At 42.8% G+C, this 27665-nt stretch overlaps 1 protein-coding gene across 2 annotated transcripts in view; it reads right to left on the reverse strand.

Moving 5' to 3' along the window:
• Positions 1-9532: 9532 nt before the first annotated feature.
• Positions 9533-27665, reverse strand: part of LOC124605706 (ubiquinone biosynthesis protein COQ9, mitochondrial) — a 186860-nt gene continuing 168727 nt past the window's right edge. For both annotated transcript variants that reach the window (XM_047137572.1, XM_047137573.1), the window contains exon 6: positions 9533-9693. In XM_047137572.1, coding sequence (XP_046993528.1) covers positions 9655-9693 — 39 coding nt within the window. In that variant the 3' untranslated portion in view covers positions 9533-9654. The remainder of the gene's footprint in view (positions 9694-27665) is intronic.

Raw genomic sequence — 27665 nt, forward strand, 5'->3', positions numbered from 1 at the left:
TGAAATCGTAATACCTATGTGCACATCTTATTCCATTACGCATAAAAACAAACTCTCTATATGCTTCCCTGAATTGACGAATTAAATCATTAAGATTTGGCTTATAATACCACAGTTCTTCAAGTACAATAACAGCTGCTGAATAATTTATTTTGTTTCCATAGAATGTAATAGCTAATTCATCAATCCTTTCTTGGTTGGTAGGAACAAGGAAGGCGAGCCGCAGGTCGTCCGGGTAATTTCTGATATGGTCCCAGTTGCCATAAAAAAACTCCGACGCAGGCATCAGCTGTAAATAACAATCTTTATTCAGAACGTAACGGTACCCTTCCTTTTACAAAAAGTCATGTACACTCTATTTCTAACAACAAAAGATACATATTTAACTTCACTTTGAACTACATCATTCTTCGCAGGTTCATCACCGCCAATTTGAAGCCCAATATAAAAAGGATTAATACCTTGAAATAACTTATTTTAGCTCGACATTGAGTTTCCAAATCTGTCCATGATTTTACTTTTGATATATCTGCACTTGTCTCCGGCTTAGAATACGTTACAAACTTAAATCTATTTCTTCTACTATATCTACGCCATGGCACTCCAGATGATCGTTCAGGTCTAAGACTAAATGGACCAATTTTATTACTACAAGCTATCCGAACTTTCTCCAAAGCACCTTGGTCTTCAAATATTTTCTTATTTGCTCTATCATCCAATGTCAAACGTTCAACTCTTACATTAATCCTATACACATACGTAACAACTTTATTAATTATTACTGATGCATACTTGTTAGCAAAAAACTTAAATTCATCTGTAATGTCGTAATGTTTTAATGTAGAAAAATTAACAGCACTCTCATCATATTTCTCCGTGGCGCCCATTTTTCCATATTCAAACCTAACACCATCAGATTGCGTATACTCTGTGCGCCATCTGCACATACGACCAAAGTACGGTCTACTGAGATTCGTCCGTCGGCGTATCCAACGCCTCGGGCGTGCAGTGCGAACCCTGCGGGTCATCCTCATCCGACGAAAGGCAAATAATTTCCTCCGTGGCCTCCATATCCGACGCGTCCAATTCCGCCTTCATAGAACAACAATGCAATATGTGACAATCTGCATGTATAACATTAAGTCGTGAAATCAAAGCTTCATCACCAATTGAATATTCATTTGATACAAATATGACCAAGCCACGATGTTTAATCACCATTCCAGGTTTATTCTTTACATGAACAGTGACAGGCCGTCCTTCAACTATACGCTTCAAAATAGAGGCGTACGGTCTCCACCTAGACCACTCAAACTCCTCAAAAACTATAACATTATGCACGCGAGCATCGTCAATGTCAAAATACCCAGACTCGTGAACAGAAGTCTCTTTCAGTTATTTCCACAGCTCTATCACACAGAGGTTGTGCTCCTTGTCATTTTGATCACAAACATGTTTGCGTATCTTCTGGGCTTGTGGTACTTATTTGCAGACTAACTGATCCTGGTGTATGGCTGCTTGTTGTTGCTTGACATCATCTATTGGCAGACAGTCACCTTCAGGAGCTAGCTATACATACCATTCCTTCCCACCTATTATGGGAAGTGGTAATACCATATATAATTTAAAGACCTGATTTTCCACTAAGGGAACTTTCAATACAAAATAATGCGTCATCACAGTTTGTATCATTCAGAGGACGCCATTCTCAGTCTCCTCTTTCAGATCTAGGGGGAACTCCTTGTCGTCGATATCACCCTTGATTATTTGAAGGTATGTGAAGGTGTGTGGGATTAATTATATGTGGAGTTAGTAGCCCCTTCTGTGCATTCACAGTCGTTCATACTCTCCAGGTAACTCTTGAAATATTACGACCATTTGTGTTATCTTCTAATTGAATACTGTCTCTAAGATAATTTGCTGAATTCTCTGATCTGTTTCGTCCTGTAATTTGGATACTCGTTACTTGATTTTCTCCATACTGGATCACTTGATAGTATAATTCTGCCAATCCTCTTCTGGCTGTTAAAGTTCGTTATTGCTGATCTTATTAAGTTCCTTGTGGCTTAAGTGCTGTAGTTGTTTCTGTTCATCTTCCACTTATTTTATCCTGGTTTCAATGTACTCTGTGTCTTGCTCATTTAAGGTACTGAATAAAAGTTTGCTGGCAGCTCCAATGAAGTTCATGAGTCCTCACTTAGTCATGATTCATGATGTGCCAGCTTCTTAATCAGTGCTGCGATTCTCGTAGTCTGTTTTACTGGCATTCTACAACATTTTGTGTAGAGTGTCATTCCATAGCACCTAGCACTTCTATATGGATCCATTTGTCCCAATACACTATGGCAGCTTGTGCCATGCATATTGTACTGTTGGCTTCTTCCTCCAGCCTCCTTTAATTTACACGGGTCACAATCTTCGTTGTGACGCTGGTGATCTGTACCCTCCCTTCTGCATCTTAGTACGCTCCTGGAGATGTGCAGAACTCCTGGATCTGGTAAGCATCTGACATAAATGGACTGACGTCGCCGTTGTCCACCCACTTACCAAAATGGCTCTATGCAGCATTGATGTTGGGACCATACGTAAAGTAAAAGGAATTATCTTTACTCTCTTGATGTTTACAATCCAACTTCAAGTTTCTTTCTGTCTCCTCCTCCCATTTGCTACTGCTACCAGGGTTAGGCTAATAGAGGCAAAGTGATCGGTGGTCGGCTTGTCTCTGAGAACCAATCACAATGTCTTCCTTACCTACACCCTGAGTATGCAAGATCTTTCTTCATCAGCTTTTATACGAAGTTTTTACCAATTCTCTCCTATTTCAGAACACCGTACGCTATTTCTTCACAGCCTCACACATCTAAAGTTAGAAGAACTCTTTTGATCAGTCTGAATGTGCAGTTAAGAATTTCTTATTCACTAGCTGGAGCATTACATTTGGTCCACACTACCTTATCACATGGAAGGGCCGTCTCTGTGGGTGTATCAACTTCTTTAACCTCCCTCGTCTCACACTTTCATCATGTAATAATACTTTGACTCCACCCTTCAATTCCTTGGGATTTTGCATGCAATACAGTATTCCTTGTTCTCTCCTTACAATCTTCATGAAAGTTCTTGGCATCTGGTGCACCCCTTCCTTTAATTCTGTTATCTAATCATCATACTTGTATTGAATTTTGGGCAAGGTTCCACTGTAGGACCTCAGGAATGTTGCTTACTCTACCAAAAAACAACTGTAATGGGGTGAGGAATTTGGTGTGGTATTATATGCAAAGGTGGCAAGATGCATCCATTCGTCCCAATTTTCCTGCTCCATTCCCACCTAATGATGTAGATATTCTTTTAATGTTCTATGTGTTCTTTTGAGTGCTTTATTTGTCTGTGGGTGGTATGCACGAGACTGAATCTTTTTAATCCTCAGTAAACATTCTCTTTTGAGAATGTCACTTAGGAAATTGGTCCCTTGGTCACTCAGTAGTTCTAGATGGTATTCCATAATTGCAGATTATTTTCTCGACTTGTGTTATTGTATCAGTGTCCTGTTGTGCTATAGGTTCTGCTACAACAACCTTTGTGACGGCGTCCTGGAGCGTTAGTACGTATCTATTGCCTTTCTCTGTTATTTGAAGCAGTCTGACCATGTTGATATCACAATGAGTGAATACTTGGCTAAATAGTTCAATCAACCCAGTAAACACTTCAGGGCATCTTCACCTTATTTTGTGTAACTTTGTTCTTCTAACAATTCTTGCAACTTCAAATGTACTCTTCTGTGTCTCTCTTCTTATCTCTCCATGCTATGTACTGTTCAATGCGGTCTATGTGCGGTTGATCCCTTGGTGTCCCCTACAGTTGAATCGTGAAACTGCTTCAGAGTAGCTCATTTCTCTTCTTCCCTGATCACTGATTGGTGGTCATCATGATCTTCGTCATCAGCCTCTTCCATGCTCGGAATGACTGCAGCAGGGTCTCACAGTATGCGTGGCAAACCAACTGCTACTGAGTTTTCTTATCTGTTTTTGTGTACAGTCTCAAAGTTGTAATCTTGATGAAGGATCACTTACATGCGCCAACCATTCCAATGGTTTGCGATCAGTGCACACGATAAATTTTCTTCCATACACATAAGGCTGGTAGTGCTTTACTACCCACACTAGGCTACAAGTTCTCACTCTGTCATACTATATTATCTCTTGGTGCAGTTCAGTGTTCTGGATGCGAAGGTAACTGGTAAATCCTGTCCTAGTTGTCCTTGATTCAGAAGCACCTCAATCACTTTCTTGCTCGTGTCTGTGGTGGTTATGAATTGCTTTGTGAAATCAGGATACTGTAAGATTGGTGGGCTTACTATTTTCTCTTTTAATTCCTAGAAAGCTGCTTCTTGCTGTATTGACCACGCATAGTTTGCTCCTTTCTTCAGCAGTTTATGTAATGGCTTTGCTATCCAACTGAAGTCCTTGGTGAAACATCTGTGGAGGGACACAATCCATGGGAAACTACCTGCTTTGTAGTACTGGGCTCTTCTTCTGTAGTACTCAGAATACTTGTGAGACATGCGCCTCTCTAACGCTGCAGACAGACACACACCCATCTGCAACTGCTGCTTTTCCATTATTCCTTCAGACAGGTCTGTAGGCTGAACCTCAGACCGTAAAATCTTTTTCTCTCATGAGCCTACTCGTATAACGTCACTTTCTCTCTTTCTGTCCCATCTGCTGCTCGACTTTTTCCTGTTTCCCTTAGTTGTGGTGCCTCTTTGCTTCTGATGTCTTTTGGTTCCTCTCTCTGCTCTGTTCTATCTCCAGCTCTACCTGCATCCCTACTGATGCCCTCATTCTTGCTACCCATTCCTCTTGGCTACCTAAAGTCCCATCCATGGGACAACGTTCCTCTCTGCACAGCTCTCTGCTAGTCCAAAAGATGCGACAGTTCTGCTCCTGTTCCATATGTAGCCATAATTGTCAGCCCTTGACCCATAATGTTTTCGTTGTGTAATCTATGATTACTTTTTGCTTCTCATAGAAGTCTCTGTCTAAAATTCCCTCATACAGGAGATCTAGCTTACCCCCTGCTATGTGGAACTTGTGCTCCACACACATTGGCCTCTGTTCTCAACAGTAACATCATGGCTCCGCATGTCTCTCTTACTTCTTTAGTGATCCTTCTTGGTTTTATTCTCCCATCGGCATCAATGCCCTTCGTGCTATCGACTGCATTCAATGTTGTACCTACTAATGAAAAACCAAATAGAGATGCTTAGATTTAGTTCAATAATACAACACCCCAAAAAGATTACAAAAATCATTATGTCACTAAAATGTAATAATTCTGCCAGCTACGATAGTGAGTATAGTAGAATATTAAAATCTTGTGCTGTCTTGATAGGATCGCATTTGAGATATCTTTATGATCAATCAATGGCTCAGCATGTTTTGTAACAGATTTAAAGATGCTATACCAACATCCATCTATAAAACTGAAGATAGGCAAACTACATGTAATTTTAGTTGTAGTTGCTAGGTTAGGGAAACCAGTTAATGCATTATTCAATACTGGATTCATACGTTAATACATGACACACTTCTCAATTTTAATAAACGGTACTCCTGTGTCTAGTCACGTACATTAATGTGTGCAGTATCTCCGACTACGGAAGTACTCCACACATTGTGTTCTGTATTTATGTTTCTTACTTTCATACATATCAAACATTGTGTAAGACCATTTAAAGTAATTTAATGACATGTATACAGCAAACATTATCATGTCATTTTGTATACTAAATTACCCAAAAGTAGAGATCAAAAGACAAAATATACATATTTCAATTTGGTTTATTTAATCATTTCATTTCAAGCTCAATTCAGTTACTAATGCAGTTTCTGGCTAAAATTAGTAAATCTGTAACGAGTAACCTACTGGAAAATATTGTAAAAACAGGATGGATACCAATCCAATATGTAAACATTTAAACTATTATCTACTTCTTAAATTACTTTAAAAACATTTATGTTTATAGGATTAATAGTACTTCAATCTTGAATTTACTATACATGAAGCCTTTGAGTATTTGGTCCATATACAAAGGGCATTCAATAAGTAATTTTTTATTGGCCAGTTTCAGTTGGAAATGTGCTGAATTTGCTGTGGGACAGCATGAAATATTTGCACTGCATCTCCTATAGTTTCACAAAGTTCCAATACGTAGTCGCGCTATATGTAATTTCAAGTTGGCATCTGTAACGGAGGCGCGTTCCTAGGAGAGAGAGCGGTCATCGAGTTTCTTCTGGCGGAAAACCAGAGCATCACAGATGCTTGCGGAATGCCTATCGTGACCTGGCAGTGAACAAAAGCACGATGAGTCATTGGGTGAAGCATCTATCAACATCATAACAAGATCTCGAGCCCTCTTGGTATGATGATAGTTCTTGGCTGTTCCAGTACCCTCAACTGTGCTTAGAATGTAACATCGTTTTGATAAAAGTTTTATTAACTTAGGTCATTTGTACAAGATGCTTTCTATTTTTTAAACTACGTTCAGTTGTAAAGTGTGGAACAGTAACTGATGCCACTGGTTAGTTCACACAGTTACCGCCACATAATTATAACTGTAAAGCATTAGTCACCGTTTTTAGTTACACTCCCCTTATTTGTTTTATGTACGTAAGTTTTTAAAATTATCAAATAAATATAATTATAAAACATACACTACACCAAGACTGAGAGATAATCAATTCCACCAATTAGGGATGTAACACTACACAAATGATTAGATTTACAGATTTATCCGTGCACTGCGACTGTGGAAATTCGGTACAGAGCAGCAGCACCATGTCCTACAATTGAATCCACTAGATGTCATTGCGTGCTTGAATATGCTGCTGGGAAATACCCTGCCACAGGATTTATAGGCGCATCCACAAAACATCAACTGTGGCTGCAGGAGAAACTGAATGAACAAGTTGCCGACTGACTATATTCCAGACATGTTCGGTGTTTGATGGGTTAATCGTCAGGTGAATGGGCAGTCCCATCATTCTTCGAAGAAAGCTTGTACAATCTTCGCCACTTGTGCTGAGCATTGACCTACTGAAATATGTCGTGTGGAACGGCATTCAGGAGGTGCAGTGCCTCGGGCTGTAAAACCTCCCTGATGTAAGGTTAGCTGTTCAGATTGCTCTCAAGACATAGGAGGCAAGATCACATGTTATGAACAATTGTGCCCCAAACCATCACACTTGCCATTTGTCCACTATGCTGCGTAACAATACAGTCTGCCTGATAGTGTTCACCATGGTGGTGTCGAATGTGTATACAGCCATCACTGTAGGACAATTTGAAGCAGGACTCATCCAAAAACACTAAAATTTGTCACTCAGCATGCCAGTATTGGGCATTCCAGTGCCCGTTGCAGTCTGCAACGTTGGCGGTTTCTTGTCAGTGGAAGCCAACACAGTGACATGTTGTCACTAGTTCAATTTGAAGAAGACGGCATCAATCCATCGAGGCAGAGATGTCCACACCTGCTGCAGTACTCCAATGTTGTGCCAACACTGTGGACAAAGCTGTTCTGTCCATTACATCTAAGCAGACAAGATGGCAGTCACGCTGTGGTCACAACGTGTCGTCCAATGCCCTGTCTGTACTGCGTACGGCCCTCTTGTCTCGACCGAGTCAATGCACGTGCACGTATGCATGCATGCATGTATGCACAGCAATATTGTATTTATCTGTTGATACCCAGCAGCAACTTTCAATTAAAACGTCCTCCCCTGTAAGGGAGTTACATGATGTTTGTACGAGTACAGCTTGTGATGACATACGGCAGTCTGGGTCTGGCCATGAGTCGCGGATAGCTGAGACAAAGGAGGAGATTAGTATTTATCATCCCACCAACAATGACGTCATTAGAGATGGAGCACAAGCTTGGATTAAAGCTCTTTTACAGGAACCATACTGGCATTTGCCTGAAGTGATTTAGGGAAACCATGGAACACTTAATCAGGATGGCCGGACATCGGTTTGGACCATCATCCTCCTGAAATGTGAATCCTGTGTGCACAGCATTCCACCACCTCGCTCGGTGATAACCAAAGCTGTCGAAGTGGCTGCTCGCATACAGTGGGAAATCTGGGTATGAGTCCTAGTCTGGCACAAATTTTCACTGTTATCATTCCCTGATGATTGTTCTCGGGGAGCCGCTTTTCCCCTTTTTGTATATAGGTATGACTTTCGAAATTCTAAGCTGATCAGGGAACTTTTGAAGCAGCATATCAGTTGCTGATATGTTTGACTGGTTAATTTTTTATCTTAATCCACTTACTGAGTAAAAGGCTCATATTATGCAGTTTTAAACGAGCAAAAATGACCTGTCAGTATCGTGCCTGTAGAAATGGTCAAATACTAGATGAAGCACAATGCGTGAAATTATTTGAAGTCCAAGTGAATAATGAATTAAAATGCAGTACAAACATTGAAAAACCAATCAAGAGAGAGAGAGAGTGCAGTTCAGTGTGCTTTGCCCTGCATTGATGTAAAGGCAACAGTGTTGATTCATTTTCATATTTTTACTCTTTTTTTGTCTTATTGAATTACAGTCTGGGTCATTGCATCTAAAGCAAATAAAATCTTTATTGAGCAGAAGCGAACAGAAAGAATATTGTGTAAAACAGATAACTGCTGAAGTTTTTTAAGGATCTCAATATTCTTGTGTTCACTTCCCAATAGATTTACTTCTTTAATGTTTATGCTGCTTTTAATATTTATCAGTTTCAGCTGAATTATAACCTACACAGTCACAATACGAGATGCAAAAAAATATTTGCATAGACTTTGCCTCATTGTCCTGGGTTCAGCATGGAGTTATGTACTATGCAGTGAAGATATTGAACAGTCTCACATCTAACATGTAGTTAGTAATTAGGAATTCCAACAAGATCATAAGAAAATTTAAAATATATGTTAGTTGCTCTTCTGCATCAAAAGGAGAATCCAATTGAAATTAACCAAATAACTGGAGATAGCAGCTGGCCAGTACTTACCATTACGTAGTGAAATTCCATTACTGCCAATACACACATTTAAGAGAAGATAAAACTGTTCCTAGCTTTTGGAACTATTAGTTTCTTTCTCAGAGAAGAAACGGGGAAGGATTTGGAAAACTAGGAAGGAGGGTCTAGTCACCAAGGTCCCGGATTCACAATTACCTGTTGTGAGGACAAGTGGAGACAAAAGGTGAAGGAAGAAATGTCAGAGAGAGTAGTACGCTAAACACATACACTGGCAAGTACTTACCACTTACCGACGTTAAGCTTGCATGAACTCGTGCTTTATAGTTGACAATGAAGATAAAATATTTTACTAATTTAATAATTTTTCACTGAGGTGGGATAATCAATATTTATGCAGATAAAAAATTTGGGGCCTGTCATTCTCGACACTCCCTAAATGAATCATAACTGTACTAGAAGAGACCAATAAATTTATATAGGATAGACATACAGGTAAGAATGGTCAAAAACAAAAGCAATTTAGTTCCATAGCCTAAGTATTTTATTAACACAACTTTGTTTTCAGCATAGAGGATGAAATGCACTTGCTAACATTGTAACTTTGCATGGCAAAGATAAATTAGCACTACTTATTTTTACATCACCGAAAAGCTTTATTTAATCCAAGTATGTTCCGTGCCTGAAAAAGAAAAAGCAAACAATTAGAATAATAGTAACAATATCGTGGTAGAGAGAAGCTTGAAGTTGTCACATCAGAACATTATTAATGAATAACAACAATAGGGAAAAGACATATTGCTACTCACCACAAAGAGGTGGTGTTGAGTCATACACAAGCGCAATGAAAAAGAATGCTAGAAGTATTCAGCTTTCAGGCTAAGTTCCTAATCAGGTCAAGAAAACCACACACAAGCATACACTCTGCAAAGCTCTGACTTCTGACCCACCCTGCACTGATGTTCTTCTCCCTGCCCAACACACAGCTACGAGTCTGCACGGCTTGTAAGTGCAGTGCCTCATGTCCCATATACCCCTGGCCAATACAATCACTCCTGGACCTTCAATTGATTCGACTACCTCCATTCAACCTCACATATTTTTGTATGTTTCCCTGTACCTTCCTGTAACACGTACTTTGTTGCATCAGACATACCTAACAACCCCCACCCCATGCACCTTACAGACATAACATAATCCAATTACTTCTGCTGCTTTCTCTCTTCACATATCTCCACCCATTACTCATGCAAAACCATATAAATCAGTCAATATCTTTGTACTGCCTTCTCTTCGTGTATACAATTCTCTTGCTCTGTAATCCCAAATTCCTGCATTCCATCTGTAGATGGAAAACCTTGCCCTCCAGGAACTAGAACAAATTCATGCTTCCATGTAAGAACGAAATTGTCCAATCCCTTCACCTCACCCTAGCACTATCCCCCATCACTACACAAGCCTCCATCAAAACTCCCCTGAATGTAGCCAACAAACCCTGCCTTGCAGATCTATAACACCCTCAAAAACTCCATCCCATCACCATACAGATTCCAGGACCTAAATGGACCTGAAACACTGTCATGAACTTTTCCTCCAAAAGCTTCAGTCCCACAGAAGTACAAACACTTAGGCATTGCCTACAGCCTCACACCCAAATACAGTGATACTGGGCCTCTTAAAGACCTCTCCTCTCCTTCTCTCGGCCCCTACAGTGCAAACACTTTCTCCAGCTCCAACCTTATCAATCGGACTAAATCCAAGAACAATACTTAACCTGACATGACTCTGTTCACTCCTCTAACCACAATTCACCCCCACTGTCCCAAATCAACCCCTGTTAACTTTCCAGAATTTCCTTTGAACTTTGCCTCATTGTCATTCCTCAAAAACCTCAATGAGGAAACCAACTTTACATCCGAAGAAAGAACAGCAAATCAGCACCTAAAGCCTGATCCCAAACTTGTATTCCTACCTGTTGACAAAGGTTCCACCACTGTGGCCAGTTAGGATCAGAAGGATTATCTGGTGGAGGGACTCTGCCAGCTGTAAGATATATCTACCAGCTGTCAGATACATCTACTTAAATGCCTTTCCACAGCGACGCCATTTCAAAAAACTAGCATGACTCCAGTCCTTAGTAGAGATGGGCAAAACTGTTCTTTTCAGAGATTGGATCAGAACTGTTCACTCCCTGAAATGAACTAGCTCTTTTTCATGACTCACCACTCATTCACAACAGAAAATAAATGGAAGGCACATTGCCCTTTAAACTTCGTTTATTCCAGTAGTATACCTGTATTTTAATCTTATTTGATCCTATTTTGAAGTAACACAGATAATAAGTAAGAATTTTGTATTGTTTATTGAAATTTCCACGATATGACAAAGTTTTTGATTATTGATTTATTTTGCACTATCGTGGTTTTTTGGGTGATCGGAAAATGTTCTAACTTGAGATTTACATTAACAATATATTTGGCTATAATGTATTAAAATTTCATTAACCTCGTACAAATACATCGCAAGCCATATATTTTTAAAGTGAACGTTTCCTTCCGAAGACGCCTAAAATCGCAAAATCCGTACTACAATAAGAAAAAAGTATATACATTTGACTGTAAGACCAAAGTGCTGCATATGGCCTTATGCAGAATAAAACAAGGAAAATATTTGTGTATTACATTTTGCGATACGTTTATCGGTTCGCTCGTAATTAAAGCGTAAATTCGAGTGTCCATAATAAAAAATCCTATAGTAAGAGGAGTCGTCAGGAACCTGATCTGATCAGTTTAAACAAATAAAAATAAAATAAAAACAAATGATGTGTACATAACATAATTATGTAATATACATACTACGAAGAACAATATCCAGTAGAGACGAACTCCGATGCAGAGGCGCTGAGTCAAGCAGGTCGAGCCGTGAGCTGTATTACTGCATGAGCTAAGACCATAGAGACCAGAGTGACACCTGAGTTGCTTTGCTCAATGCTCTGCGTAGAGTCGAGAACGGTGGGGTGAGCATTGAGCGGTCGAGTTCCGAGGGTGGGGGGGAGCGGTGAACGGCCACCAGTCACCCGCTCCGAGACGAATCGTCTGTTCTCTTGCGAGCAGGTTGTTGCAAGTAGTTCTTATGTTGTCCGCTAGAAGGCGCTCTGTCCTGTTGCTCGCATCAACTGCCCAGAGGGCAGGACGTGCGACTGAAATGATCGCTGACGGAGTGCGATGCCAAGTTAAGGTGCGCCAGACACTGCACGCGGCAGAGGAAGCACAGAGACGGCACGGCATATGTGAAACACAAAATCCAATGGGGCACTGCACAATGCCGGCAGCCAAGGCAGAAGCAGGACAGAGGCCGGCGACCTGTAACACAACCTCCTATATAAAAGACACCAAACATTTTATCTGACTACCCTCCCCCCTCCCCCAAAGTTCCTGTTCCTTTACCACCCAATGCCCAGCTTGTCACTGTTGATGGCATTGCTGCTATCGAACATTACCTTTCCCAGCAACCAACTGAATCAAAACTTGTTTGAACGCATCACCTAAAAATAAAGTAGTAGTAGTAGTAGTAGTAGTAGTAGTAGTTGTTGTTATCTTCAGTCCAGAGAGTGCTCTTTGATGCAGCTCTCCATGCTACTCTACTTGTGCAAGCTTCATCATCTACCAGTACCTACTGCAGCCTACATTCTTCTGAATCTGCTTAGTGTATTCATCTCTTGGTCTCCCTCTACTATTTTTACCCTCCACGCTGCCTTCCAATGCTAAATTGGTGAGCCCTTGATGCCTCAGACCATGTCCTACCAACCAATCCCTTCTTCTGGTCAAGTTGTGCCACAAACTTCTCTTCTCCCCAATCCTATTCAATACCTCCTCATTAGTTATGTGATCTACCCATCTAATCTTCAGCATTCTTCTGTAGCACCACATTTCGAAAGCTTCTATTCTCTTCTTGTCCAAACTATTCATCGTCCATGTTTCACTTCCATACATGGCTACACTCCATACAAATAATTTCAGAAAAGACTTCCTGACACTTAAATCTATACTCGATGTTAACAAATTCCTCTTCTTCAGAAACGCTTTCCTTGCCATTGCCAGTCTACATTTTATATCCTCTCTACTTCGACCATCATCAGTTATTTTGCTCCCCAAATAGCAAAACTCCTTTACTACTTTAAGTGTCTCATTTCCTAATCTAATTCCCTCAGCATCACCCGACTAAAGTCAGCTACATTCCATTATCCTCGTTTTGCTTTTGTTGATGTTCATCTTATATCATCCTTTCAAAACACTGTCCATTCAGTTCAACTGCTCTTCCAGGTCCTTTGCTGTCTCTGACAGAATTACAATGTCATTGGAGAACCTCAAAATTTTTATTTCTTCTCCATGGATTTTAATTCCTACTCTGAATTTTTCTTTTGTTTCCTTTAATGCTTGCTCAATATACTGATTGAACAACATCGAGGATGGGCTACAACCCTGTCTCACTCCATTCCCAACCACTGCTTCCCTTTCATGCCCCTTGACTCTCATAACTGCCATCTGGTTTCTGTACAAGTTATATTTAGCCCTTCGCTCCCTGTATTTTACTCCCATCACCTTCAGAATTTGAAAGAGAGTATTCCAGTCAACACTGACAAAAGCTTTCTCTAAGTCTACAAATGCTAGAAATGGAGGCTTGCCTTTCCTTAATCTATCTTTTAAGATAAGTTATAGGGTCAGTATTGCCTCACGTGTTCCAACATTTATACAGAATCCAAACTGATCTTTCCCGAGGTCGGCTTCTACCATTTTTCCATTTGTCTGTAAAGAATTCACATTAGTATTATGCAGCCATGACTTATTAAACTGATAGTTTGGTGATTTTCAATCTGTCAACACTTGCTTTCTTTGGGATTGGAATTATTACATTCTTCTTGAAGTCTGGGGGTATTTCACCTGTCTCATACATCTTGCTCACCAGATGGTAGAGTTTTGTCAGGGTTGTCTCTTCCAAGGCTGTCAGTAGTTCTAATGGAATGTTGTCTACTCCCGGGGCCTTGTTTTGACTTCGGTCTTTCAGTGCTCTGTCAAACTCTTTCACGCAGTATCATATCTCCCATTTCATCTACATCCTCTTCCATTTCCATAATATTGTCCTCAAGTACATCGCCCTTGTATAGACCCTCTACATACTCCTTCCACCTTTCTGCTTTCCCTTCTTTGCTTAGAACTGGGTTTCCATCAAAGCTCTTGATATTCATACAAGTGGTTCTCATTTCTCCAAAGGTCTCTTTAAATTTCCTGCAGGCAGTATCTATCTTACCCCTAGTGAGATAAGCCTCTACATCCTTACATTAGTCCTCTAGCCATCCCTGCTTAGACATTTTGCACTTCCTGTCGATATCATTTTTGAGATGTTTGTATTCCTTTTTGCTTGCTTCATTTACTGCATTTTTATATTTTCTCCTTTCATCAGTTAAATTCAGTATTTCTTCTGTTACCCAAGGGTTTCTACTAGCCCTCGTCTTTTTACCTATTTGATCCTCTGCTGACTTCACTATTTCATCCCTCAAAGCTACCCATTCTTCTTCTACTGCATTTCTTTCCCCCATTCCTGTCAATTGCACCCTTATGCTCTCCCTGAAACTCTGTACAACCTCTGGTTCTTTCAGTTTTTCCAGGTCCCATCTCCTTAAATTCCCACCTTTTTGTAGTTTCTTCAGTTTTAATCTACAGTTCATAACCAATAGATTGTGGTCAGAGTCCACATCTGACCCTGGAAATGTCTTACAATTTAAAACCTGGTTCCTAAATTTCTGTCTTACCATTATACAATCTATCTGAAACCTGTCAGTATCTCCAGGCTTCTTCCATGTATACAACCTTCTTTCATGATTCTTGAACCAAGTGTTAGCTATGATTAAGTTATGCTCTGTGCAAAATTCTACCAGACGGCTTTCTCTTTCATTTCTTACCCCCAATCCATATTCACCTACTATTTTTCCTTCTCTCCCTTTTCCTACTCTCGAATTCCAGTCACCCATTACTATTAAATTTTTGTCCCCCTTCACTACCTGAATAATTTCTTTTATCTCATCATACATTTCATCAATTTCTTCGGCATCTGCAGAGCTAGTTGGCATATAAACTTGTACTACTGTAGTAGGCATGGGCTTCGTGTCTATCTTGGCCACAATAATGCGTTCACTATACTGTTTGTAGCAGCTTATCCACACTCCTATTTTTTTATTCATTATTAAACCTACTCCTGCATTACCCCTATTTGATTTTGTATTTATAACCCTGTATTCACCTGACCAAAAGTCTTGTTCCTCCTGCCACTGAACTTCACTAATTCTCACTATAGCTAACTTTAATCTATCCATTTCCCTTTTCAAATTTTCTAACCTACCTGCCCGATTAAGGGATCTGACATTCCACGCTCCGATCCGTAGAACGCCAGTTTTCTTTCTCCTGATAACGACGTCCTCCTGAGTAGTCCCCGCCTGGAGATCCGAATGCGGGACTACTTTACCTCTGGAATATTTTACCCAAGAGGATGTCATCATCATTTAATCATACAGTAAAGATGCATGCACTAGAGAAAAATTACGGGGGACTATTTTACCTCCGGAATATTCTACCCAAGAGGACGCCATGATCATTTAATCACACAGTAAAGCTGCATGCCCTCGGGACAAATTACGGCTGTAGTTTCCCCTCGCTTTCTTTTGTTACTATGTCTAAATTGTCACTCATCACTCATTCTTTCTCTTCCTTCATGCGTTTTTTATCACCTATCAAACCACACATGCTCTGGCTTCAGAGCCCCACTGTATTGACAATCTTGTCCATGTACAACACACAGCTACGTGACCATGTGGATTGTTGGTGCAGCATCTCTTGCCTCAAATTCGTCCTGTTAATAATTATAATTATTCCCATTGACCATATCTCCTCCCTTACCCTTGCATATTTTTGCATTTTATTTTCCACACCTACCTGTGCCACATGGACTCCCACACCTCATCTGTTCCTCTGTCCAACTTTTTGTGCAGTTATACATATCAGTGCATATTTTTATACAGGGTGTTACAAAAAGGTACAGCCAAACTTTCAGGAAACATTCCTCACATGCAAAGAAAGAAAATATGTTATGTGGACATGTGTCTGGAAACGCTTACATTCCATGTTAGAGCTCATTTTATTACTTCTCTTCAAATCACATTAATCATGGAATTGAAACACACAGCAACAGAACGTACCAGCGTGACTTCAAACACTTTGTTACAGGAAATGTTCAAAATGTCCTCCGTTAGCGAGGATACATGCATCCACCCTCCGTAGCATGGAATCCCTGATGCGCTGATGCAGCCCTGGAGAATGGCGTATTGTATCACAGCCATTCACAATACGAGCACGAAGAGTCTCTACATTTGGTACCAGGGTTGCATAGACAAGAGCTTTCAAATGCCCCCATAAATGAAAGTCAAGAGGGTTGAGGTCAGGAGAGCGTGGAGGCCATGGAATTGGTCCACCTCTAGCAATCCACCGGTCACCGAATCTGTTGTTGAGAAGCGTACGAACACTTCGACTGAAATGTGCAGGAGCTCCATCGTGCATGAACCACATGTTGTGTCGTACTTGTACAGGCACATATTCTAGCAGCACAGGTAGAGTATCCCATATGAAATCATGATAACGTGCTCCATTGAGTGTGGGTGGAAGAACATGGGGCCCAATCAAGACATCACCCACAATGCCTGCCCAAACGTTCACAGAAAACCTGTGTTGATGACGTGATTGCACAATTGCTTGCGGATTCACATCAGCCCACACATGTTGATTGTGAAAATTTACAATTTGATCACGTTGGAATGAAGCCTCATCCGTAAAGAGAACATTTGCACCGAAATGAGGAGTGACACTTTGTTGGATGAACTGTTCGCAGAAGTGTACCCGTGGAGTCCAATCAGCTGCTGATAGTGCCTGCACACGCTGTACACAGTACGGAAACAACTGCTTCTCCCGTAGCACTCTCCATACAGTGAAGTGGTCAACGTTAACTTGTACAGCAGCAACTTCTCTGACGCTGACATTAGGGTTATCGTCAACTGCACGAAGAAAGGCTGGAATGGTCCGTGCTCCTTAAGACGCCAATCAATTGCTTCGAACGTCTTCCTGTCGGGACACCTTCGTTCTGGGAATCTGTCTCGATACAAACGTACCGTGCCACGGCTATTGCCCCGTGCTAATCCATACATCAAATGGGCATCTGCCAACTCCGCATTTGTAAACATTGCACTGACTGCAAAACCACGTTCGTGATGAACACTAACCTGTTGATGCTATGTACTGATGTGCTTGATGCTAGTACTGTAGAGCAATGAGTCGCCTGTCAACACAAGCACCGAAGTCAACATTACCTTCCTTCAATTGGGCCAACTGGCAGTGAATCGAGGAAGTACAGTACATATTGATGAAACTAAAATGAGCTCTAACATGGAAATTAAGCGTTTCCGGACACATGTCCACATAACATCTTTTCTTTATTTGTGTGTGAGGAATGTTTCCTGAAAGTTTGGCCGTACCTTTTTGTAACACCCTGTATATTTTCATGTACTGTGCGTGTTTTTGCATATTTGTTTGTGTTCTTGCATCTTTGTGAGTGTTTTTGCATGACTGTACATATTTTTACATGTCTTTCTGTCATCCAATTCTCCTTACAACCACCCAATGCCTTCATTTGCCTATTTCCTCTGTCATTTCCCGAATACCGTTCCTGCCAAAATGATCCCTAGCTCCATCTTTCTGCACTATTTTAAGAAAGTATCCCTTTGCCTGCCTAAAACGCAGTCCCACATCTTGTTCCTTAAATCTTACCTAAACCATGGAATCCCTCCCTGTGGCCTTAAAAATTCCTTTCTCTGCCTCCCCCCTCCCCCCCCCCCCCCCCACTCTGACAATGACCTTCATCTTTCCAGATTCCGCCAGTCTCTGTCCCTCTCAAACCTGCACTGCAAAAACACATTTCCATGGCACAGGCAGCCCAGAAAAACACCTGTTCCTTCCCAAGATACTGACACTGTGCAGTCCCTGTTAAATACATCACATCTTTGAAACTGAACCCTTTGCTCTCCAGCACCTGGAAGAGCATTCCAGACACCAACACCTGGAAGAGCATTCCAGGCCCAACTCCATAAGTTACCCAACCTACTGACATCCTAATGCAGCCTTGAGGCGTCATTCTCAAACTCTTATGCGCAACGTTCCTCCTCATCAATGCCTCATAGTGTCCAGACACTGCCAACTGGACCTTTTCAATTTTGTACATCCCCCAAAACTCCCTCCCAACACTCTGTCAAATCCAGATCCAAAACATTCCCAAAACACTGTTGTTAACCTTTCCACCAAACTGTCAGTCCCACACAAGTTTCAGTCCTATCTAAGGACTCAACTTTAGCCCTACACCGAAATTTAACCATTTTGGACCTGTCAACAACCTATTTTCCTCTTCGAGATCCCTACAGTGGATACACTTTTCCATCACCAATCCCTCCAACCAGAGCCACCCTAATCTTTACACTGAACATTGCCTCTCCCAGTTCACACCACCAATCTAACCATTAGTCTCGTATTCTACCACCTAACCACCCACTGATCACCTTCCAGGAATCTCTTACCTCCAACATGGCCTCCCCATCCTTCCCCAGGTCCATTCCTAAGAACACCAACCTTTCAGTGGAAGAAAGAACCACTTACACAACCTCAAAGCAAATCCTGACCTAATCATCCTACCAGCAGACAAAGGTTCCACCTCTGTTGTTATGAATCACAGTGACTACCTGGTGGAAGGCATCTGGCAATTATCTGACTCTTCTACCTATAAATTCTGCCTGAGTGCTCACATCCCAGAAGTCCAACATAACCTCCAATCCCTGCTTAAAGCCTTAGGCCCTTCCCAGAATCTCTCCCCCGAATCCATTTCCCTCCTTACCTCTACAACAATCCACACACCTACCTTCTACATGCTTCCCAATAATCACAAACTCAACAGCTCTGGGCACCCCACTGTAGCTCATTACTGTGCCCCCACCAAAAGAGTTTTGGCCCTCATTGACCAATGTTGTTGTTGTGGTCTTCAGTCCTGAGACTGGTTTGATGCATCTCTCCATGCTACTCTATCCTATGCAAGCTTCTTCATCTCCCCGTACTTACTGCAACCTACATCCTTCTGAATCTGCTTAGTGTATTCATCTCTTGGTCACCCTCTACTATTTTTACCCTCCATGCTGCCCTCCAATGCTAAATTTGTGATCCCTTGATACCTCAGAACATGTCTTGCCAACCGGTCCCCTCTTCTTGTCAAGTTGTGCCACAAATTCCTGTTCTCCCCAATTCTATTCAATACCTACTCATTAGTTATGTGATCTACCCATCTAATCTTCAGCATTCTTCTGTAGCACCACATTTCGAAAGCTTCTATTCTCTTCTTGTCCAAACTATTTATCATCCATGTTTCACTTCCATACATGGCTACAATCCATACAAATACTTCCTGAAACGACTTCCTGATGCTTAAATCTATACTCGATGTTAACAAATTTCTCTTCTTCAAAAACGCTTTCCTTGCCATTGCCAGTCTACATTTTATATCCTCTCTGCTTCGACCATCATCAGTTATTTTGCTCCCCAAATAGCAAAATTCCTTTACTACTTTAAGTGTCTCATTTCCTAATCTAATTCCCTCAGCATCACCCGACTTAATTTGACTACATTCCATTATCCTCCTTTTGCTTTTGTTGATGTTCATCTTATATCCTCCCTTCAAGACACTGTCCATTCCGTTCAACAGCTCTTCCAAGTCCTTTGCTGTCTCTGACAGAATCACAATGTCATCGGCAAACCTCAACGTTTTATTTCTTCTCCGTGGACTTTAATACCTACTCCGAATTTTTGTTTGTTTCCTTTACTGCTTGCTCAATATACAGGTTGAATAACATCAGGGACAGGCTACAACCCTGTCTCACTCCCTTCCCAATCGCTGCTTCCCTTTCATGCCCCTCGACTCTTGCTTGTGTCTGTATATGTGTGGATGGATATGTGTGTGTGTGTGTGTGCGCGAGTGTATACCCGTCCTTTTTTCCTTTTTTCCCCCCTAAGGTAAGTCTTTCCGCTCCCGGGATTGGAATGACTCCTTACCCTCTCCCTTAAAACCCACATCCTTTCGTCTTTCCCTCTCCTTCCCTCTTTCCTGATGAGGCAACAGTTTGTTGCGAAAGCTTGAATTTTGTGTGTACGTTTGTGTTTGTTTGTGTGTCTGTCGACCTGCCAGCACTTTCATTTGGTAAGTCACATCATCTTTGTTTTTAGATATATTTTTCCTACGTGGAATGTTTCCCTTTATTATAACTATATATATATATATATATATATATACATATATGAATGAATGACAGGTGAGGTATGAGCGGCGGCAACTTGAAATTAGCGGAGATTGAGGCCTGGTGGATAACGGGAAGAGAGGATATATTGAAGAGCAAGTTCCCATCTCCGGAGTTCGGATAGGTTGGTGTTAGTGGGAAGTATCCAGATAACCCGGACGGTGTAACACTGTGCCAAGATGTGCTGGCCGTGCACCAAGGCATGTTTAGCCACAGAGTGATCCTCATTACCAACAAACACTGTCTGCCTGTGTCCATTCATGTGAATGGACAGTTTGTTGCTGGTCATTCCCACATAGAATGCGTCACAGTGTAGGCAGGTCAGTTGGTAGATCACGTGGGTGCTTTCACACGTGGCTCTGCCTTTGATCGTGTACACCTTCCGGGTTACAGGACTGGAGTAGGTGGTGGTGGGAGGGTGCATGGGACAGGTTTTACACCGGGGGCGGTTACAAGGGTAGGAGCCAGAGGGTAGGGAAGGTGGTTTGGGGATTTCATAGGGATGAACTAAGAGGTTACAAAGGTTAGGTGGATGGCGGAAAGACACTCTTGGTGGAGTGGGGAGGATTTCATGAAGGATGGATCTCATTTCTGGGCAGGATTTGAGGAAGTCGTATCCCTGCTGGAGAGCTACATTCAGAATCTGATCCAGTCCCGGAAAGTATCCTGTCACAAGTGGGGCACTTTTGTGGTTCTTCTGTGGGAGGTTCTGGGTTTGAGAGGATGAGGAAGTGGCTCTGGTTATTTGCTTCTGTACCAGGTCGGGAGGGTAGTTGCGGGATGCGAAAGCTGTTGTCAGGTTGTTGGTGTAATGCTTCAGGGATTCCGGACTGGAGCAGATTCGTTTGCCACGAAGACCTAGGCTGTAGGGAAGGGACCGTTTGATGTGGAATGGGTGGCAGCTGTGTTATCGACATTGAGAAGTAATGCCTGAAATTTGGTATTCTCAGCAGACTCTTGACACCATGGTGTCCAGGGGCAGCATCTGCAACCCGAACAACAACTATGCTGCACAGGCGAGGAATGCGCCACTCGTGCATACGGCCACGACATCGCTAGATGCCTGACTTACTGGCAAGTCACCAGGAGGCATACTGGGAGTGAGGAGCCTAACCAGCAATAGCCAGAGGCCACTACAGTACCACCTAGCCATGCCACTGCCAGTGACGTGTGCGGAGAGTGCAACAATTTTTGTTCTCGGTGTACCCTCCTGAAAGGAATAAATAAACATTGTAAACTTCTAGCTGGTCTAGTCATTAAGACCCAATCTAGGAATGTAAAACTTGACACTGTGCATCTCGGCATAACGAATTCCCTAAAGATTTCCAAAATGGAATGATCCCTGTATCTAACTCCAACTACCATTCCATGTTCAAAGTCAGTCAATTTCCACTGTGCAGACATAATCACATTGGAAACTATTTCACATGAATCTCTTCAGTACAAATGACAGCTCCGTCAAGGCACTGCCCTTTTGTACCTTGTGTATGTAATAGTACCGCTTACGTATACGTGCCTATCGCTATCCCACGAGTTTTGTCACCTCAGTGTAAGTGTAACACATAGTGAGGAAATAATAAACAGGGTGGAAAATTAATTTCCAAGGTGTCAAACTGGAAAAGGCAGATTTATGAACTCTTAAAACTACTTAGTTAAAACACATCTGCACTTGCAATCATTGCAAATCTCATGGAGAGATAAAACAGATAAATAAATAAGTTGACACACTTTGCATATTTTCATTCAATTATGTCATATGGAATAATGTACTCGGGTAACTCATCTATAAGAAAGAAAGTTTTCATTGCTGAAAAATGTACCATACAAATAACCTGTAGTACTCACACAAATCATCTTGTAGATGTCTGTCTAAAGAGATGGGCATTCTGACCACCACTTCACAGTATATGTATTTCCTCATGAAGTTTGTTATAAACAATCCACTGCAGTTTAAAAGGAAAAATGATGTACACAATAACAATAGCAGAAGTAAAAATAACATTCATTACACCACGCTAGGATTGTTTTTAGCACAAAAAGGGTTGCACAATGCCACAACTAAAAGTTTTGATGACTTAGCCAGAATACAAAATGTCAGATGGACGGCAAAGAAAAATTTACAAACAAACTGTGAAAGTTTCTCCTTGTGACTCTGACATCTGGTCCCAATCCCTTTCCTCACAGCACACATCCCTGTAACAGACCTAGATGCAACACCCGTCCCATACATCCTCCCACCACCGCCTACTCCAGCGCAGTCACAAGTGTCGCCTATCCCGTCAAATTATGGCTACCTGTGAAAGCAGTCACGTGATGTACCTGCTAAGCTGCTATCTCTGTGCTGCATTCTATGTGGGCATGACAACCAACAAGCTGTGTATCCATATTAATAGCCACTGAAAAACTGTGGCCAAGAAACAGCTGGACCACCTAGCTGCTTAGCACACTGCCCAACACAATGTTCTTCGCTTCAGTGTCTGCTTCACATCTGGATCCTTCCTACCAACTCCAGCTTCTCCAAATTGCACAGCTGACAACTCTCCCTGAAATTTATCCTATATTCCCATAACCCCCTGGCCCGAACCTTCATTAGTCACTCTCCTTCACCCAGCTATCCCCCTTTCCTGTTCTCACTCCAGCACTACACAGCCTTCTAGTCTGCCAACATATCCACAGTCTTCTTACTTGTGTCCTCTACGGCTCCCTTGAAAATTGTAAAATACACACATCAAAAAAAGTTCTGCATCACCCCGGTTCCCAGAACTCCTGAAGATAGATGTTTACTGTGGATATTGTATCACAGACACCGCCCCTTTGTCTGTTCTGAGATGTCACAAAACCCACCCAAAGATGTCAACAACCATGCACGAGCAGCGCCTATTAGACAGAGGGCGTTTGACAGCTGACCAGTTCCAGTCAGCCCATCAGGAAGGAGGTACACAGCTCGTGCTGTCTGTAGTTCAACCATGCACAGACAGTCAATACTGTGGTTCAATTGTGTCCGCATTGTTACTTTGTGCCAGGAAGGGTTCTCAACAAGGGAAGTGACCAGGTGTCTCGGAGTGAACCAAAGCGATGTTGTTGGGACATGGAGGAGATACAGAGAGACAGGAACTGTCGATGACATGACTCGCTCAGGCCGTCCGAGGGCTACTACTGCAGTGGATGACTGCTACCTACGGATTATGGCTCAAAGGAACCCTGACAGCAATGCCACCATGTTGAATAATGCTTTTCGTGCAGCCACAGGACTCATGTTATGACTCAAACTGTGCGCAATAGGCTGTGTAATGCACAACTTCACTCCCGACGTTCGTGGTGAGGTCCATCTTTGCAGCGGTAGCAGATGTGAAAGTGTTCCAGTCAGCCTTGGGAAGAACCCATCTGGGCAAGTGTTGAGATGAGGGACACTGCAGTATGGACAGAAAGAGTGGAAGGTGGTCACTACCACACAAGTCGTCATGTGCTCTCCAGTGGATAGATGGGAGAAGGCCAGGACTGCAAACCGAGAGATCAATGGCCGAATATGTTCCATGTGCCACACTGAAATGTGTGGGGGCACCTGTATTTAGGAGGTAAAGGTCGAGGTGAGTCAGTAGGTCCTCAACATCTTTGCCACGGCCATTAACCTTGGCTCCACCCCACAAAGGGTTATGGGTGTTAAAATCACCCAGAAGTAGAAAAGGTGGGGGGGAATTGTGAAATGAGTGCAGCCAAACATAGGGTGGTGCTTCACCATCTGGAGGGAGGTAGATGTTACAGATGGTAGTTTCCTGCATTGTCCTCGCCTTTACAGCCACAGCTTCTAAAGGTGTTTGAAGGGGCACAGGTTCACTACAGACAGAGGAAAGGATGAAAATACATACTCCACCTGACAGTCTGTCACAGGCAGGACGGTTTTTGTAGTACCCCGGTAGCCACGAAGGGCAGGGGTCCGCATTGCGGGAAACCAGGAATCTTGAATGACAATGCAAAAGGCAGGTATACTACTTAAGAGTTGACATACCTCAGCCAGGTGGGAGAAAAAACTGCCACCGTTCCACTGGAGAATGACACTTTCTGCCGTCTGGAGTGGCATGGAATGACCAAGGAGGCAAATTAGACTTCAGCATCACCTGTCACCACTGGATGAGTGATGGCGTCCAGTACAATTGCATCCGAGGTGTTGGCGAGATCTGGGTCCTCAGGGGACGCCGGAATCTCCACCTCGTCCTCTGATGCAGAGCCGTGGTGGAGTGCTGGTGTAGGGGCCACTGGAGGCTGTCGGTTCTTAGTGGACTACTTCTTTAAGGTTTTGCCCTCTCGCCGCTCCTTATGGACTTGCTGGGAGGGCTTCTTGGAAGTAGCTTCAGGGACAGAGCAAGACCTTGAAGCCCTTGGACCAGCAGTGGCTCTTTCAACTACTGGCTGGTGTACACTGGACCATTGGGGGAGACCATGGAAGGTAGAGTCCCAAGGGACCCCTACCGGATAAGAGGAGCTGGAAGAGGTCATTGCTTCTCTGGCTGGGGGGAGGGGACCGATGCCCTCGGCATTTTGGGGGGCGATTCTCCCAAAGTAGAAGGTCTGGGAGCAACAGAACAAGATGTGCCCCCAGCCAACTGGATGGGGGAGGAAGATGGGCGGCCCTGGGGTCCCACTGGAGCAACCCTAGAGGATGGGCATAACCGCATCATCAATGGCGACATCATCGCGGCGGCAGCATATGAAGGCATGGCAACGGGGTTTAGTCGTTCATATTTGAGTTTAGCCTCATGGTAAGATAGCCTATCCTGGAGGCTTGTACTCCATAATTTTGCACTCCTTTTGGAGTACCAGGCAGTCCGGCGAGCAGGGGGAGTGGTGTTGGCCACAGTTCACACAGGTGGGAGGAGGTGCACATGGAGTATTCGGATGCAGCAAACGTCCACAGTCTCTACATGTGGCATTGAATGGGCACCGGGAGGACATGTGCCCAAATTTCCAGCACTTAAAGCACCGCATAGGGGGAGGGGCATAGGGTTTGATGTCACATCAGTAAACCATCACCTTGACCTTTTTCAGGTAATGAATCACACTGAAAGGCCAAGATGAAGGCCTACTGTCTTTGGGTCCCCTGTAAATGCACCGGACGAAATGAACACCCCGCCATTCTGACTTGGCATGCAGTTCGTCATCGGACTGTAACACGAGGTCGCAATGAAAAATAATTCCCTGGACCATATTGAGGCTTTTGTGAGGAGTGACCGAAACAGAAATATCACCCAGCCTGTCACAGGCGAGTAACACCCGGGACTGCGTATTTTGGACAGCGTTGTCACTTCCCCGAACTTATCCTCCAGGTGCTGAACAAAAAACAGAGCCTTCATTTCCAGAAAGGAGTACCCATCGGTTCTGTTGCAAAATAAGTGACGTGGCGAATAAGGATCCTGTCGCTCTGAAGTCCTACGTTCCTCCAAAGGCGTCGCTAGGGAGGGGAACGATTTAGGGTCATACTTGTCAGCATTGAAATCAACCTCTCCTTTCTTAGAGACTGCTGGGGCCATTTGGTACCCAGTAAAAGATGACTTAGTCCGCTTCACTGCGGGTCATCTGCCCTGATGCCATCTACTCTGATCAGAGGCTCTCCCCACGGGCGCCACCCAGCCACAGCAAACGCCACCTGGCACGATGGCCGTTGCCGAGATTCTGAATGCCCTACGAAGACAGGCATCTACCCCTTGGCATGCATGGGGAGTTTACAGCTCAGGTATCAGCAGTGCAACCCCTGTGTTGTCAGGGGCTACCACCAAATGGGTACATGACAGCCCCATCACAAGGGACTGGCTACCGTGCTGGATACTGGGTATAGAGAAATCCAATATTGTCACGGGGGTGAAAGAGGACAGGAGACAACTGAAGAAGATGACATACTCCGAAAAGTGTCCTCGCACAAATAGTTGAAGTACAGATGGAGATGCAAACCCATGATGAAAAGAGGTTCAGGAGATCAGATCTTAGGTCTCTAGGGCTAACTCGTGCACCACGTATGGCATCCTTCCGCACATGGACTGCACTTCTGTTGGATTTGTGAAGTGGCAGGTCAAGCCAGAAAATGAGACCTGAACTCATAGGGCCGAAACAGGTGAGAGTAACCGTGGGAACAAGTGAAGATTACTTCTGAAGAGGCACTTTGTGTGAAATCTGCAATACTCCTAGCATTCTTGTTGAGTGTGTCTGTCTGTGCAAATCAATAGTTCCTCTTTGGGACAAAGGGGAGATGAAATAATTAAGGACAACACAAACATCCAGTCCTCCAGCAAACAAAATTAGATACATTTTGATTAATCGTGAATTATGGTTCATTGTCCTAGATACAATATTGCTCAAATTTAGATATTATGATATCATGTGATGCATTGTCAAATGCTTCACTCAGATCAAGCAATATAACACAGGCAAACTGTTGTAATCCTATATATAGTGTGAGCATGCGTAGTAAATGGTGTGTGGTACAAGCGGCTCCGTGGCCAGCCTAGAGAGATTGCCTCGCAATGTGGACAGATAGCACAGCAAGCGCTGTGCCGTATGCACAATAACCTGATACAATCCCCACATGCTGGGCTCTCGGCCTCACTTATGTTTACTTGCTTATTGTATGCTCACTTACAAGACCGTACATCGGTGTGTTCTATAGTTACAAGACTTTGAACTGTTCTATACTTCATTCAGTGTCATTGTGGGTCACTTTATGTGGAAGCAGAATAAAACTTGGTCAGTGTTACTTCCAATTTATGCCTGTACAATATTATAACGTACTTGGTGATGAGTGCGGTATTCTACTCCACGTGTTTCATTTCTTTGGTTCAGTATACACGTCAGTGGAAGGAGTTCTTCAGTCTGTTATTGAACAACAGTGAGGTCTCACCAACCGGCAGCAGACTCTCTCCGTAGCACTAAACAATTTGGCAGCCACACTGATGTGCCAAGTACCAACATCATTGACACAGCCCCCACTGTTTCCTCTGATGATTCTGTGGAATATTTTCAAGCTTTTGGAGTTGTTGACCTCAAGTTGTGTCAGGCTTTATTTTTGTCATGCCTTTCTCCTTATGTTTATCACGTTTTGTCAGGTGGCTCCTCTTCAGGAACCTGCCAGTCTCTCTTTTGATGAAACGTGTCAGTTCTCTAATTATCACAGCAAACATACGTTATAGCTGCACGTGTCGAGTTCTACCATTGTCAAACGCAGTTGCAACAATCGTACA

Source organism: Schistocerca americana, chromosome 3 (genome assembly GCF_021461395.2).
Source record: "Schistocerca americana isolate TAMUIC-IGC-003095 chromosome 3, iqSchAmer2.1, whole genome shotgun sequence".
NCBI lineage: Eukaryota > Metazoa > Arthropoda > Insecta > Orthoptera > Acrididae > Schistocerca > Schistocerca americana.